The following is a 16,998-nucleotide window of genomic DNA, read 5'->3' on the forward strand; positions in this document are numbered from 1 at the left end:
GTCAACTTTGTAGGCAAAATGGTCATTTTGCTAACCATTGCCCCCAACTTGCCTCGTTTGCCTCACCCGGGTCTTCCACCGAAGTCGATCTCGCCAAGGCTTTCTTAGCCAAGTGCAATATTTCCACCGCCGGCCCGGATTGGTTTGTCAATTCCGGGGCTTCCGATCACATGGTTTCCTTAACCGGTTCGGTCACTAATTCCGAGCCCTATGGTGGCGATGCTTCCGTTAAATTTGGCGATGGTAACACTCTTAAAATTTCTTCCGTTGGTTCATCCAAAATTGCTCCTAATATTCACTTACGTGATGTGTTGGTAGTGCCACGCCTCACCAACAACTTATTATCTATTAGCAAACTAACTCGGGACAATCCTATGGATGTTCTTTTTTCCAAATCCGTGTTTTTTATACAGGATCGAACAACGAGGCAAGTTCTAGCACAAGGAAAATGTGATCGCGGCCTCTACGTGTTGGACACCACTCCTCAAGCCTATGCGTTTTTTGCCCGGGCCAAACCACGTGCGTCATTTGAACTTTGGCATTCCCGTTTGGGACATGTGTCATTTGACACAATTTTTATGTTAAATAAACTTGGACTATTAATGGTTTCTAGTGTTTTGCCGAAACCAATTTTGTGTTCTTCTTGTGAACTTGCTAAGTCTCGACGATTGTCTTTTCCTATTAATAATAAGCGTGCTTTACATGTATTGGATTTGGTGCACTGTGATCTTTGGGGACCATCGCCAGTTCCCTCGGTTGATGGGTTTCGATATTATGTGTCATTTGTGGATGACCACTCTCGTTTCACCTGGCTTTATCCTATGCAGGCTAAATCGGATTTTTTTGACGTTTTTTTATCCTTTATTAAATTTGTGGAAAACCAGTTTTCCACTAAACTTAAGGTTCTCCAAAGTGATGGTGGATCGGAGTTTCTAAATAATCGTGTCAAAAGTTTGCTAAATTCGCATGGCATTTTTCATCGGGTTTCGTGTCCCTACACCCCGCAACAAAACGGTCGGGCCGAGCGTAAGCACCGTCATATCATTGAAACTGGGCTTGCTATGATGTTTCATGGTCATGTTCCCGCTAAATACTGGGTCCATGCTTTTAGCTCTGCGGTTTACATTATTAATCGATTACCTTCAAAGGTTCTTGGCTCCAAATCCCCATTCGAGCTACTATTCGAGCAGGTTCCGTCTTATGATAACTTTCGCCCGTTTGGGTGCCGGGTCTACCCTTATCTACGTGATTATTCGGCGCATAAGCTATCTCCGCGGAGCATTCCGTGTGTGTTTCTTGGTTATCACCCACAATACAAGGGCTATCTTTGTCTTGACCCATGCACAGCTCGCGTTTACATTACGCGTCATGCTCGTTTTGACGAGATGTGTTTTCCCTTTGACAGTGCCGCTCCGCGGGTCTCGTTGGATGATTTGCCTTTACACTCATTTTTGGAAGATACCTCACAACCTATGCCTGTCTCCCGGGCCTGTTCAAAGCCTCCTGCTTTATCTCCTTGTCAACCGCGTCCCTTCTCCTGTGGCGTCTGTGCTAACACCCGCCCTTGCCCCGCTCCGGTGACCACTCCTGCAACTGACACTCCGGCTGCTGAACCTGATGACCCTATACCCTCCGATTTCGACGCCTCATCCGAGCCCTTTGGCTCGGCCGCTGGATCGGATAATGATGATGATCCACCCGCATTACCGAACCCCGCACCTAGTGTTTCGATCCCTATGCCCCTTGATCCATCTCCCGCCGGTCACCCCATGATTACTAGGGCAAAAGCAGGGATTTTTAAGCCTCGTCATCGGGCTGATTTGGCACATACATCGGACCACGGGTTGTACTCTGCATTGTTTGCCTCGACTGATCCATCTACTCATCATGATGCTCTTCGAGATCCTAAGTGGGTGGCCGCCATGCGCTCCGAAATGCATGCTCTTTCTCGTAATGCCACTTGGTCTTTGGTTCCACGTCCTCCCAACACTAATGTTGTTGGGTGTCGGTGGCTATTTCGCACCAAGTACCTTGCTGATGGCTCTATTGATCGACACAAAGCTCGGCTTGTTGCTCAGGGATTCAGTCAGGCTCCCGGGCTGGATTGTTCTCATACATTTAGCCCGGTGGTGAAAGCGGCCACCATTCGCGTCGTCTTGACTCTTGCGGTTATTAATCAATGGAAGCTACATCAGTTAGATGTCAATAATGTTTTCCTACATGGCAATCTTACAGACATTGTTTATATGAAGCAACCGCCTGGTTTTATTGATCCTCGCTACCCCGACCACGTTTGCAAACTCCATAAGGCCATCTATGGTCTCAAACAGGCCCCTCGGGCGTGGTTTCATCGGCTAAGTTCTTTTCTTGTGACGAATGGATTTGTTTGTAGTCGCGCTGATCCCTCATTGTTTATTTTCAAACGGGGTGCCTGTGTATTGTACCCGCTTGTTTTTACGTTGATGATCTCATTCTCATTGGCTCCGATTCATCGCTCATACGTTCGTTTATTCACAAGCTCCACGCAGAATTCAAGATCAAGGATCTGGGGCAACTCAACTACTTCCTCGGTCTTGAGGCCAAGCATCTCCCCTCTGGGCTTTTTCTCAGTCAATCCAAATATGCTCACTCCATTGTTGACCGTGCTGGACTTCTTGATTCCAAGCCGGTTTCAACGCCCCTTGCGGCCAATACCTCATTTGTTGCTTCTGGAGCGCTATATGCGGATCCTACTCATTACCGGTCTCTTGTTGGGGCACTTCAATATTTGACCATCACTCGACCGGATATCTCAAATGCAGTAAATCAAGTCAGTCAGTTCTTGCAAGCTCCAATGGTTCTTCACTACCAGGCCGTCAAACGTCTTATTCGATACGTCAAAGGCACTCTGTCCTTTGGACTAACGTTTTCCAGGCCCAAGATCACAAACCTGGTGGGGTATTCTGATGCTGATTGGGCCCGTTGCCTCGACACTCGTCGATCCACATATGGGTACTCGATCTTCCTGGGGGGTAATCTTGTGTCCTGGAGCGCCAAAAAGCAACCGACGGTCTCTCGCTCCAGCTATGAGTCTGAATATCGAGCCATGGCCAACACTGCTGCTGAACTAATTTGGATCACTCGTTTGCTACGTGAGCTTCATGCCATGCCAACTGGTCGTCCAACCATTCTGTGTGATAATCAGAGTGCTCTGTTTCTCACTCAGAACCCAGTTTCTCATAAGCGCGCCAAGCATATTGATCTGGATTATCATTTTGTTCGCAAAATCGTTACATCGGGAAAACTCCTCACCATGTTTGTGCCGACCAAGCTTCAGGTTGCGGACATCTTCACGAAGAGTCTCCCTCGACACCAATTCGAGCAATTTCGCCACATGCTCCGTCTCGGACCTCCACCAGTTTCGCTTGAGGGGGGATATTAGACTTATGTAAAACTTTGTGAAAACTATATAAGTATTTATTAAGTTGAGGGGTTGTAAATGTAATTCTTTCCTATATATATTGAGTTACTCGTGTCATTGTGGGCATCGGGTTTTCACATTGACTCAGTAATAAATGTAACATTTAAAATTTTATGAACCCATGCAATTTCTTATAGTTTGAACCTGTAATATCATATGCTTGTGTGTATTCCCCCATAATTGTTTAACAAAGTAAAAAGGGGCCATGAAGACTCATGTTAGTAGCGAGAGTCGGGAAGATCGAGTTTTGAGCGGGTTTTGCTCCGGGATTCTTGGAGTCGACCTATACACCTCGAAACAGAAAGGTAACGGAATAAGGAAACTATATATGTTTGTTTAGGACCGAACCCATCATCGGGATTATCTCGTCGGAACTGTTCATGCCACCGGCCACCATAGCACGTGTTGACTGTTCTTCGAGATTTTTGAATGTGTTCTGAACAGAAAAGAAAGATGGTTACCTGAGATCAATGGAGGAGTAAGGAAGAACGATGAGAAACTGCTTGACGGTCGAAAAGAGATGAAGACGGGAGGGTAAATAGTGGTTGTCGCCGGTTCTTCTTCTCCAGTGAGAAGTGTCGACGGTCCTGTTTGTGATCGAAGGCTTGCTTCAACTGGCCATGGCGGTGGTTTGGTGGTTATCGGTCAGTCTGCCATTAAAACGGAAGGAAGACGAGAGGTTGGGTTGAAGAAGGCAACAACTTCGATTGTTGCTGGGTTTTTCTGTGATCTAGTGGAACACGGGAGAGAGGGAGTTGAGAAAATGAAGGGGGAGTGTGAAGAGTGTTATCTAAAAATAAATTCAGTGGTGAGATATTTGATTAGATTTCTTGTACAGTTTGATGATCAAATGAAGATGTGGAAGTACATCTGAAATAGTTCAAAAGATATCAAGCATGTGAGGTATTTGTGAGCATGCAGGTGAGAGAGATAGAGAGGAAAGGGGGAGACGAAGTTTCGTAGTAGTCCTGGATGATATTTCTTCCAGATTGTGTTTGAAGACTCTGTGTGAGGTTATGTGGGCCCTAAGATCCCAATTGAGATTTAGAAGTACTTCATTTACTTGCCTGTGATTGTAATGTGTGTGTGACATATAATGGAATGGAAGGCAGGTGTATAACTTAGTTGCGTTCCTTCTAGTTTGCTAGAGCTTTCCATGCAATATATATATATATATATATATATATATATATATATATATATATATATATATATATATATCCCATGTATACACACATATACATGTATGTATATAGTTACATTATATGGCTTTTAATGCATATTTGTGGTATAAATAATTATATATTTTTATTATAAAATTTAATCATTTTCATTTGTTTGATTTCGTTTATCGTAGATATTATGAAACTTAAATATCAAATATTGGTCTCACTTGAATATAAATGATTTAATCGCAAATAGGTGAATAATGACTTAAATTATTTATAATAATACTGGTTAATACACAATAGCTTTTATCATAATAATATTCGGGGTGATTGACCGACAAATCCTTGACCGATTTTTGTCAATTGTTACAGTGTTTGTGGTAACCTGATTTGGATTTAAGGAAAATATGGGCTTAGGATAAGACCTATATAAGATTAGGCCCAATTCAGAAAATTGGGCCATTAGTGGGCCTTGTGGATCTTTTGGTTTGGGGCCTCACTTTGGTGTATGTTGGGCCAGGGTTAAAATGGTTGTTTTACCCCAAGTGTGGATTATGGATTATAGTGTGGGACCCAATTATTAATTGGGTGTGTTATTGGTTTTGATAGCTTGGAAGCCGGTAGGGCACCAGCTAAGGACTTTCTTTCGGGAGCTTCTGCATTTGAGATGAGTTTTCTTCACTGTACTTGAGGGTCGAAGGCACCGAGGCCGGCCTTTTGGATTGTTATCCTGGTTATCGTATGCCTGTATGTTGTTGTGATCTGTTAGATCAGTATCCTGTTAGATAGGATGTCGCTATGTTGTTATGATATGTTAGATCGGTATCCTGGTAGCTAAGGTGTTGTTTGGTTCGTAGAATGTTTCTGATGGAATTGGAATTGGAAAAGGTCTCTATTAGGAATTTGAATCCAATTCCATATACTCTTTGGTTAGCAGGAAATAGAATTGGAATTAATTCTATATTCTGTTTGGTTGGCATGAAACGAAATTAGAATCTATGTAAAATGACAAAATTGCCCTTTTTAAATTTAATTTGCGTAATTTTACTTTGATTCTATCTTACATGTAAAGATATATCATATAAACTTTAAAAGTAGTACATTTTCATTTTATTAATTGAGCATTCATGTCAATGGCGGTAGTAGGTGGTGGTGGTGGTGATGGTTAGTATTGGCGGTGATGGTGGTGGTGGTGGTGGTGGAGGGTAGTGGGTGGTGGTGGTGGTGACGGTGGATGGTGATGACGATGATAGTAGGTGGTGCTAGTGGTAGATGGTGGCGATGGTAGGTGGTGGTGGTGGTGGTGGTGATGGTGATGGTGACGGTGGCAAGAGATGGGTGGTAGTGGTGACAATAGGTGGTTGTGGGTGATAATAGTAGCAGTAGCGGTAGGATGGGTGGTTGTGGTGGCGGTGGCGGTGGCGGTAGCGGTAATGGGGGTAGGTTGGGGTGGTGGTGGTGGCAGTGACAGGTTGTAGTGGTAGCGGTAGGAGTGTAGGTAGGTGGGTGGTGGTGGTGATAGCAGTGGTGGTTGGTGTTAACGGTGACGGTGGCATAAATAGGTGGTGGTGATGGCGGTGACAGTGGCAGGTGGTGGGTGACGGTGCCAGTAGGTGGTAGCGGTGGTGGTAGGTGATGGTGACGATGACAGTAATGGTAAGTGGTTGGTGGTAGCAATGACGATCGTGGTAGCAGTGGTAGGTGGTGAGTGGTAGTGTTGGCGGTGGTTGGTGGTGTTGACGGTTGCGATAGGTGGTGGTGGCGGTGATGTTGGTCGTAGGTGGTGGTGGCAGAGGTGGTGGTGGCGTTGGTGGTGGTTGGGTGGTGGTAGGTGATGGTGATAGAGATTATGTTGTGAAATAAAACAAGGATAGTATGGGAAAATGCCACTTTCCTTCCTAGGAGGGAATTAATTACATCATCTTCTTGAAAAAAAGTGTTTTCTCACGTTTGATGGGAAGTTTTCTCATTTAGGATTTCAATTCCATCACACAAATTTGAACCAAACACTGAACTGTGGTGGAATTAAAACCTTTTCTCCCTAATTCAAATCCATTCCAACGAACCAAACACACCTAAGGTTTGATCCAAACCCTAATCACTAAGGCGTTGTTTGGTAGGCCTGAATGGATGAGAGAATGGAAAACATCATTCCATTCCAATCGGAAAATGTGTTTGGTTGGTAATATGGAAAGCAATGAATCATTCCTTAAGGAATACCATTCTTCCAAAAGCCCCTTTTAGATTATTAGGGCACCACCTGTTTTTTTTTTCCATTCCATTGCTTAAAGAATGAAAATTACCCTCTATACCCTTGGTATTCTTTGAGGGTCAATGCTTTTGATATGTTATTTTACACATGACAAGTATTTGTTTAGGTAACAGTTTTATTTAGATAGTCCAAAATAATTTATAAGTTTTTTTTTTACAGTTATTAGGTCTCCTTTCAATTGGCGAAGAAGACAAATTTAGATGTATAAAAGATATGCTTAATATTAGTTCTTCAAATTGTGAAACTGTTTTTTGGGTTTGCATTTTCATGTTGTAAATGTAGCGATAACAGTTGTCATTTTTGTTTTCTTTTTGGTAAACATTGAAAAATATTTTATAAAAGTTCTTTTGAAGTGGTTTAATATATAAAAATATTATCTGTTATGTTTTATTTTCGTTAATATGGTATTTGTGGTTATTTAATTAGTTAAATTTCAATGCATTACAATACAAAATGTAAATTTTGATTAATAAGGTTATAAATATTATAAATTTATATGCCTTTTTTCTGTTATAAGGGTATTTTTATCTATATAAAAATTTGTATTCCGTTCCAACTAAGTAACCAAACATTGTTTGACAATGGAATGATATTGACTTATTCCATTATCCCGTCCATTCCATTACATGCTCCATTTCATACTTTCGTCATTCCATGTATCAAACCAAACATACCCTAACTGCATTCGTTATTTTTAGTCTTAATATTTAATATTACAACAAATCGGTCTGGATAGATAAAACGAAAAATATAATTAATATGGGATAAATTGCAAAGTTTCTTAAAAACCAGTCCTAAATAATTGATTCAAAATTTAAAGAAATATTATTTTATACTTATATATTTTAAAATCAAAATACCCTAACTTTCTATTTAGATACGGATTTAATTCAATATATAACTAGTTTGTCTAAAGGTGTGTTCGGCAAAACTAGCCGGTACAAGGTAACATTTGATTTTGAAGCCTTTTGTTTACGCTAAAAGTTAAACGTTTTTGTCGCCGAACGAAGCTTCCTATTTTTTATGAGTATTTAGAAGCCAAAAACTTACAGATGCTGACACAAAATAGACACGAAAACTGTTAGAAGTCAATTGGGTTATTAATATTATAAAAAAGATGAAAACATATTTTATGTTTCCTTACAAAAGGTTTTCACCTTGGATTGAAGTTTTCGTACGTGACAACATTAGTACTTTTATCCATGATGGGAATAAGAATATATTTACTTTTAAAGGGGACAGTGGATATGAGCTTATTATATATCCAAACTTTAACTAAAAAAACAGCCTATTGTTTCATTCAATTTAATCTATTTGCTTGCTATTTTAGTGATTTTTATTCTGGCCACCAATTTCTACACCATCAATGCATGCATATGATATTCTTGTAATCACTATCCTGTATGACTCATACCTTTCTATTCTACTTTTTTTCCCCTAATCAATCGCATTAGATTACGTATATTAAATAAAACAAAAAATGAGCTTTTGATAATAAAAAATAAAATAAAATAAAAACGTGTTCCACAGCTAAGCTCAGGCAGCCACAAAATCATTTTTTTCCTTTTATAAATGACATCAACATTTGTTGCTTTAATTTTGGGGAAGCTTTTACATTTAGTTTTAACTCCCTCACCCCTAATTAGGGAGCTTGTACATTCAGCTATCATGGTTGTATATACTTTTAAGAGGATAAGAAACGACAATTATATTTAATGTTTTCAAATAAATCTGGGGTTTAAAGAGTAATAGAAAAAAAAGAAGGGAAAGTATTGTACCATTTCAAGAGGTGACATAAAACTTGATTGGTTACAAAGAAGTCAGACTAAAAGCATAGATAACCATTTGTTCCATAACATACATTAAAAACACTTAAAGCGACTTAATAATGGAAAATAAGGGAAATATTGGAGATTGTGGCACTAGATGATATCATATCAAAAAAAAATAAATAAATAAAAAAAATAAAAAAATAACTTTATCAATCAACTTTCTGCACTTTAAACAAACCTCCACCGCCATAACTGTCTGAGTTCTGAAGCTTTCCCCTGCATCAGAAACACAAACTGTATTAAAAAAAACTGTACAGAAAAAGGGTACACCAAGAAATAGCAACATCATATTAAGTTGGCATCCACAACAACCAAGAGATGAACAGTTATCTAACTTGTTATATACAATAGATGAATGCATGCTTTAATTAATAATAAGAAAGCAAAATGAAAATACATGTTAGAAAATACAAACAAATAGCAAAATGAGGAAATAAGATAAATAAATGCATGTGAAGCAACAAATTATATGACTGAGCGCATACCTTATAATTAAGATGAGAAGGTGGAAGTAAGGTAGTCGTGATCCTCCAAAAAGATCTGCAGATTCTTGATCTTCATGAGGAACTCAACTGCTTCCTCATCAAACTCCAACAAAAACCCCAGCCTTATGAGCTCACACAGATCTGGAACAAGCTCTTCATTATCCCACAGAACTCCCTCTGCTATTTCTTCAGCAAAATGGGAAGCGTATTCAATAGCATTCTTATGACCAGAAGATCTCTCCATCTTCTGCATATATAATTTAGACAGCTGTTTGTCCCAACGGATCATTCTCCTGGGCTCCACATCCACAACTTCTCCACATGAAAAAGTCAAGCTGTATCTGACCGACATCTTTTCCGGTGTCTCAAAAGCTTCGATCGCAAGCACACGGCTAACAGCTTCATGTCTCTTGTCTGGTTCGATTTTCAGATTAGGATCAGCAAGAAAGGCAAGAATGAGTTTAAACAAACCCTTTTTGTTGATCTTTTCTTTCAAATTCACTGGCTCGAATCCAGCATGATCAACATCAGATATGTTTTTGTGTGCAGATTCGGACAAGATCCGGACACCAAGTTTGGTGTAGATGTCGACAAGCTTGGCTCGGGTTAGGGTTTTCTGACTTGGCTGAGGAAACCATACGAATATTGGACGAGAGAAGGTTTTTGTAAAGAGATCTGTCAAGAAAAGATCATCGCCTATGAAGACATCACGCTTGTCATACAGAAAAATTCTTCCATTTGAATTAGGATCTAAAACAGGGAGTTTGGATAAGTTGTTCTTGAAAGTATCTTCTGTTCTTGGGTTCCAGTTTCGAACCACAAACTCCCAAAAGGCGCAGCATTCTTTGTGTGTTACAATTTGGCTTCCTGAACTTTCCCATGCCTTCCAAAGCTTGCAGTAGTCATCAATCGAGGGATGAACCTTCACATTCAAAGTATTGGAAAAGAAGTCAAGAATTTTGCTGTCATACTCGAATTTCTCCAAAACTTTCAACTGCTCTCCAAACAGATTGTTTTTGTCATGGAGAACACAATCTTGAGGCACGGCCCACTCTCCGTGATCTGCTCCTCTCGGGATCCATATCCTTTTACTGTCTTCATCAACAGGCTCCCACTTGTATGTAGACAAGAAAATATAGATTCGGGAAATTGTTTCAAAGTTGGAGTGGCATTCGAGGTAGCTACCAAGCAACTGGCATTCCTTGTTAATATCATTCGGAACTCCTAAAGCTTTGAGCTCATGTTTATAAGATACAATGCGAGATCCATAGAATCCTTCATCAATAAAAGGACCATCGTTACACTTCAAAAAAGAATCATGGAAAGAATCAAAAAGCAAGCACTCGTCAGGTCCTCTGTAGCCAAAATGTGTTTTCAACCAATTCCTTGAGGAAACTTTGTCTAGAAATTTATCAGGAAGATCCGTTCCTATCTCTTTCAGTCTCTTGACAGAATCAAGAAGGGCGTAAACATTAGCAGGAGTAAGACTACTGCAATCTTGAGGTAAGAAAAGCCCATTAGCCACAAACTTGGCTCCATCTTTGAAATCTGTGATAACACCCAACCCCTTGAGATCGGCGCGATAGTTATGGATCTCATTGCCATAAAAGTTGTCATCAATGAAGGGAAGCAGGGAGATTGTAGAAATTGGTTCCCATTCAGCACCAAAAAGAATGCACTCTTTTGGTGGTCTGTAGTCACCAAGTCTTGTTCGTAGCCACTTCTCTTTGCGTATGCAGTCCTTCAGATCAGTCGGAAATTTCACTTGCTGTTTCTTCAGCTTTCCATAACAATTCAGAAAAGAAAGGGCGTTTTCTTTATTGATATAAGATACTGATGCCTGTTGCTTGAAAATTCGGGTAAACTCTTTGCAAGCATCCTCAAAATCCACCATCACACCAAATTTCTTTAGTGTGTTTGCATTTGAACATATAGACCTCCCGTAAAACTGTTGATCAAGAATCGGAAATGATCCAAAGACCTCAAGAAGGCAACCCCACTCGGATTCTGGATTCAACAAGAAGCAATCAGATGGGCATCTGTAACCCAAGTTCGTTTTTAAGCATCTATTGTTCTTAAACGCTTCGACCAGCTTATCCGAGGATCGCAAATTCTGTATACAATTTAATATCAGTGACAAGGTTTCAGATGACAGAGAGGCCAGTGAATATGAGGGCTTCAGGTAATCTAAAACAAGCTGATAACTATCGTTGAACTTCACTTTCACACCCAGCAAATCCAGCTCTTTCTTGTAATTAAGTATCTCTGAACCATAATAATCACGATCAAGGAATGGAATGTCACTTATCTGTGAAGCAGCATTCCATTCCTGGCTGAACAGAACACAATTGATAGGAGTCATATCACCTCGAGATGTCCTAAGCCACCTTTCTTTTCTAATACTTTCCATCAACGCCCGAGTGGAGATATAATTTTCTCCAAGATACTGAATGAATTTCAATATCGAAAAAACATTGTCTCTGGTAAGCTGTGAAGAGGCTGCAAGCCGCATGAGGCGCTCACCAATAAACTCACATGCATCTGTGTCTTGAAACCTGACACCGATTCTTTCCAGTTCATCTTTGAAATTCTTTATCTCCTCACCATAAAATTTCTCATCAACCAATGGGATGTCAACAAGCACCGATCCATTCTGTAGAAGGTTCCCGATTGATGACTTTAGCATGAATGATTTTGAAGGCGATCGGTACCCAGGACTCCCACTCAGAGTAATCTTCAACCAGCTGCCATCTTTAATGGAAGACAAGAATCTCGCTGGTAAACCAACCCCCGATGCCCTTAAATTCCTAAGCCATTCCAGAAGCAAGAATGTGTTTCTTTTAGTGAGAGGAGAGGAGAGAGTGGGAATCGCAGCATTGGGAGGAGATAGATAAGGAACATCAGAAGCCCCAACATATTTTTGAAGAAACGAAACAAGCTCTTCACCAGATGTCACCATACCAAAATAACAAGCACCACGTGTATAATCTTCACCCAACTCAACATAATTATGCTGCCTCCAAGGATTTGAACCAATCAGCTCCACCCATCTGCTTCCTTTCGCAGGTACAAGCACTCCACTTCTTGTTTTAGTTATATTCCCATAGTTATCAACAATCGGCATGCCACTACACAGATTCTGAACTTCATGTTGCCATAAGTACTCCTTTACCAAAGAGTTGTAAAGGAAATGGGCATAAGTAACAGCAAGCTTGCGATCATACCCGAGTGAGTGACTAACAAGCTCAGCGTATTCACAAACACTCACAAATTTAACCTTCGCCTGCTCTCTAAGCCATTTCACTAGTGTTGCCTTCCTTGGACATGATCTTATGGCTTCTTGTGTGATTTTGGGCAGAAAAAATTTATCGATTGAACATCGGAACTCTGCGTTGCAATTAAGCAACCAGGAAATATAATCGGAATCTGCAGCCAGCAACTTGTTTATACCAGAGGCCAGAGAATATACATCGTCTTTTCCGTCTTTCCCAATATACTTGATCAAAGGTGTATTCTTCATGTTGGTTTTGTAAAAACAAGAACCCCAATTCTCTGCAACGAATAACAGAAGTTGTATATAAACATCTTCTGTGACACCCTTTACAAGATCGGAGCTCCCAATGCATTTCGCATACCATTCATCGCTTACAGGCTTGATTTCCAAAAAGTCAAGAATCACATTGTACTCGCTTGTATCAAATGAAGAAGCGAGAAGATACGCTCCATGAGATGAAATGTTGGAAAAATTAACACTTTGGCTCCTTGCCTCTTTGAGTATGCTCCAAAATTCAGGCTTCAGCCTACCAACTTCATTGGGTTTACGGAACATCTTCTGTGTAGTGTATGACTCACATGGAACAATAGTCTCGTTCATCAGCTTTGCTTTGATGGCATCCCTGACAAGGTTCAGCTTTGGATGAGATGACTCATAGACAGGTAAGAACCTAAACATGAATGGGAGACTGGAAACGGGAGCATTTTCTGTTGATTTCACCAGTGAGGTAAATGCATTTAGAAACGCCAGAGGCACACAATCGAGTATTCCCTTGTTCCATTTGTTGTCCCAGAGGATATTTTCCCTTGAAGATGCCAAGAGGAAGTCTGCTTGCATTATGAAAGGGAAGTTTGTGACTGTCTCTGTTGGTAGAAAGGAGTAGATTCCAGGCAGACTTGACCCTCTTTTGAGTCTTGTCCCATTCGGAAAAGCGAGAGTGATTGTCCATTCTTCTACCTCCATTCTAGCATCCACTTTATTTTCAGGTTTCACAGGAAACCTTTGTTTCCACATGTGGTACCCACATTCTGTGTCTTCTACATCAGCAGTGAGATGCACAGTATATGAAACAGCATCCAGGCTCTTGGAAGTGAAAAAGTTCTTCTCACTTGAAATAGAGATTGCAGTGACAGTGTTGAGTCTGGGGTCCTCATTGTCTTCCCTAACAGAAAGCCGCCTTATTTTTGCCAAAAACAATAAAACTTCTGGATGGACACTTGAAAGCTGATCTTTGACTGGTTTGACCTTCTCTGGTTTTAGAGGCAACACCAGAGTTGTGGTTGGCAGAGTTTTAGACGAACCATATACGCTTTGAATGGCAGAAATTGTTGGACCCTCCTCCACCCATTCAGGAACAATATAACCAACATTACAATGCTCACAAGGTTTTTCATTGAATCTTATCTGATAACCATTACTGAAAATGTATGGCTGAGCTGTTATCAAGAACACACTTTTGAATCCAATACCTGGTGAGAAATTAGACAATGTATTAGAATGCAGAATACAACACAGAGCTACAAAATGTTGGATCATCCAACAAGCTTATGGTTCCATTTTACCACACTTAGGACTTTAATGTTTCAGTTAAGATAAAGCATCAAGCTTGGTTAGACACACGAAAGCAAGTTTAGATTCATGAAATGGTTTAAAATAACACCAATGTTCAATTTTGAATCATTTAACATGGACAAGGGATACTGTTCAGCATGAAACAGCCATATTTTTTGTTCAAATCAATCTAGGACCACATCAGTAAAATTCATTCTAAGACCACTGTAAATCAAGGTGAAAAAGGTTTGGGTTAGAGAAGTAGTTAAAAACACATTATCAATGTTCAAGCTTTATGGTTTGACCTCCTCCCTAAGGTTACGAACACCAATATCTTTTCTCCATAGACCTTACAAAATATAGTTACTTTATCCACAGTCATATTAATAAAAAGCACACGAGCTTAGCATGACATACATTTGACTGATTTTCAAATTGTTTTTCCTTCTGTCCAAAACTTTAGATTAATTTAATATCCAGAGTCATTGTTTAATAGATAGCTAATACCTTTTAATTGACAACAGAAATAAAAAAATAGATTACAAACTATATACTAGCGTAACGACTCAACGTGATGGGCGTGTGCACCATTCATTTGAATGAGATTTAAAACATGCACGTGACAAAATTATGAGTATAAATAAATAAATAAATAAATAATCACAAGTACCTTTTTCGCCAATATAGCCACGCTTCCGGAGACCTTTCTTAGTAGATCTTCCAACGCTACAGATCGACTCGATGTTCTTATCGGAAAACCCTTTTTCATTGTTGAAAACTAACAAGGTCGCCGGAGCTCCGGTGTTTGTTATGTCTTTTGATGTAATCACGAATTCCAAGGAAGGATCAACCCCTCCCGGATACTCGTTATCCTCGGCATTCTGTGAAATAGCATTCAACCAAATAACAGATTAGTGAAAATATAGTCATCGTCGGTAATGCATCATGGTCAAATTTACAGAACCATATATCTAAACAAGTTAACATGCTTATTTTTTATTTTTCAGAATCTACAAACCACTTTTAGAAACTAAAATATAAAACAACAAAAAAAAATTCGAAGACTATTGAAGTAAACCAGATCAGGACAGTGATCAAGTTCAAAATCCAAAAAGCAACGGCCGATGAACCACTGTGAAAAGTTACTGAAAGAAAATGGAGCAGAAACCTAAAATGTGTTGCGAAAACACCATGAACTTTTTTAAGATAACAACAGAGTAAAGAAATTAAACAAAACACTACATAATAGATGATATACAAATAAATACCTGAATAAGTTCCATTAGAAAATGCACGTCCTTCGCGTAAAGCTCGGCAGACAGATTCTTAACCGCCTGATGAAGATCCTCCGTTAGCGGATTCGGATCTCCGCCGATAGAGAACTTCGTCCTCCTGATCTCGTTAACATGTTCCCTCGCGGCCGTAGTCGTCGACGCCATTGCAAGTGAACAAAAAGAACAATGCACGATTCGTCTTCCTCCGTATGCAAGCCACAAAAAAATAGTGCAGAGTCTTTAACCTGATCGATCAGTTACATAAGATATTAACTAAAATAGAGAGAGAAGAATTGGTGAGGAAGGAAGAGAAAATCATTGGATAAACTAAAGAGTGGGATATCGACTATAAATTGATTCGTCGTCTTCGTCAATTCCGGGTCTTCAGAATCTTTCCCAATAACTTAGCTTTTACTAGCGAACTTTTGGCAAGTTGCACTTCCAGTCCTTGCTAAATAAGTTAACTACAAATTAACCTTTTAAAATTTGTGTTTTCGACATTGCCCATGTCATTTTCCTCATTTTGAGAGTAAGATTCAGCGACCAAAGGGATCATGTGTTTTAAAATGTGACGATTTTTTTTTTCTTAAACTTAGGGATGATGCGTTTAACAAATGTAATATTTTTTAAAAGTTAAGTAGTGGGGTGGATAAGTTTGTAGTTTGTAGTTTAAGAGGATTGGATATGGACAATTAGTTATATCATCATATTGGTGTTACATGTTATATCATGAATGGTGTTATATAAATATTCACCATGTTATCTACACTATATATTATAACATCTATTATTTCCCATGTCATAATTTTTTTGAATTTTTTTTAAAAAGAAAATTAAAACAAATATATTTTTATGAAACATAATATTTAAATAAAAACTAATATTTAAAAACTATAAAAAAACATAGCATTTAAATTATACATAACATCCAAATAATAATAATAATAATAATAATAATAATAATAAAACATTACAAGACAAAAAAAAAATACATAATTTAATTTTCCTAAACAATATTATTCATCATCGTTACCGTCGAAGATCTGTCAAGTCTTTTCGAAGTTGTATGTGTTTACGTGCGCCATAAATATCAACAACTTTGTGCAAATATTTTGTTGTTTCTAGTTAAAATTGAATGTGTCCGGGCTCCGTTGATATATGGTGTGCAATATCTCGTCATAGATCTTCTACGACCATGTTATGCATTATGATACATGCATACATAATATATCGTAGAGTTTTTAAGTTTAATGGTCGTGCTCCATGTTCAATTATGTGTCACTTCGCCTTAAGAACTCCAAAAGCATGTTCCACATCGTTACGTGCTCATTCTTGTCTTCTTTTAAAAACCTTAATTCTTGGTTCAACTGGATGACGAAATGCCTTGAAAAATGTGGAATATGCAAGATATATTTCATCCGTAAGGTAATACCCAAACTTGTATTCGTTTCCATTCACTGTGAAAGGAGCGTCTGGTGCATTGCTTGACAACAAATCATCGAATATTGGTGACGTATCAAGCACATTGACGTCGTTGTTGGAACCCGCAACTCCAAAAAATGCATGTCAAATCCATAAATCTTGGGAAGCAACAGCCTCTAATACCAACGAAGGCGATCCATAATGACCACTTGCATACTGGCATTTCCATGCTACTGGACAGTTTTTCCATTTCCAATGT

At 39.2% G+C, this 16,998-nt stretch overlaps 1 protein-coding gene across 2 annotated transcripts in view; it reads right to left on the reverse strand.

The window, feature by feature from the left end:
• Positions 1-15,686, reverse strand: part of LOC145052222 (uncharacterized) — a 61,321-nt gene extending 45,635 nt beyond the window's left edge. Inside the window, exons 1-4 of one of the 2 annotated variants that reach the window (XM_079000017.1) lie at positions 15,312-15,686; positions 14,714-14,924; positions 9,219-13,961; positions 8,912-8,949 (exon numbers count right to left, since the gene is read on the reverse strand). In XM_079000017.1, the coding sequence (XP_078856143.1) occupies positions 9,226-13,961; positions 14,714-14,924; positions 15,312-15,482 (5,118 nt within the window). In that variant the 5' untranslated portion in view covers positions 15,483-15,686 and the 3' untranslated portion in view covers positions 8,912-8,949; positions 9,219-9,225. Of the gene's footprint in view, positions 1-8,661; positions 8,950-9,218; positions 13,962-14,713; positions 14,925-15,311 lie in introns of those variants that run through there. The other variant, XM_079000016.1, reaches the window with a different exon arrangement.
• Between the last annotated feature and the right edge of the window lie 1,312 nt (positions 15,687-16,998).

This window comes from Lactuca serriola, chromosome 5 (genome assembly GCF_051521515.1).
Source record: "Lactuca serriola cultivar US96UC23 chromosome 5, Lser_US96UC23_V15, whole genome shotgun sequence".
Lineage (NCBI taxonomy): Eukaryota > Viridiplantae > Streptophyta > Magnoliopsida > Asterales > Asteraceae > Lactuca > Lactuca serriola.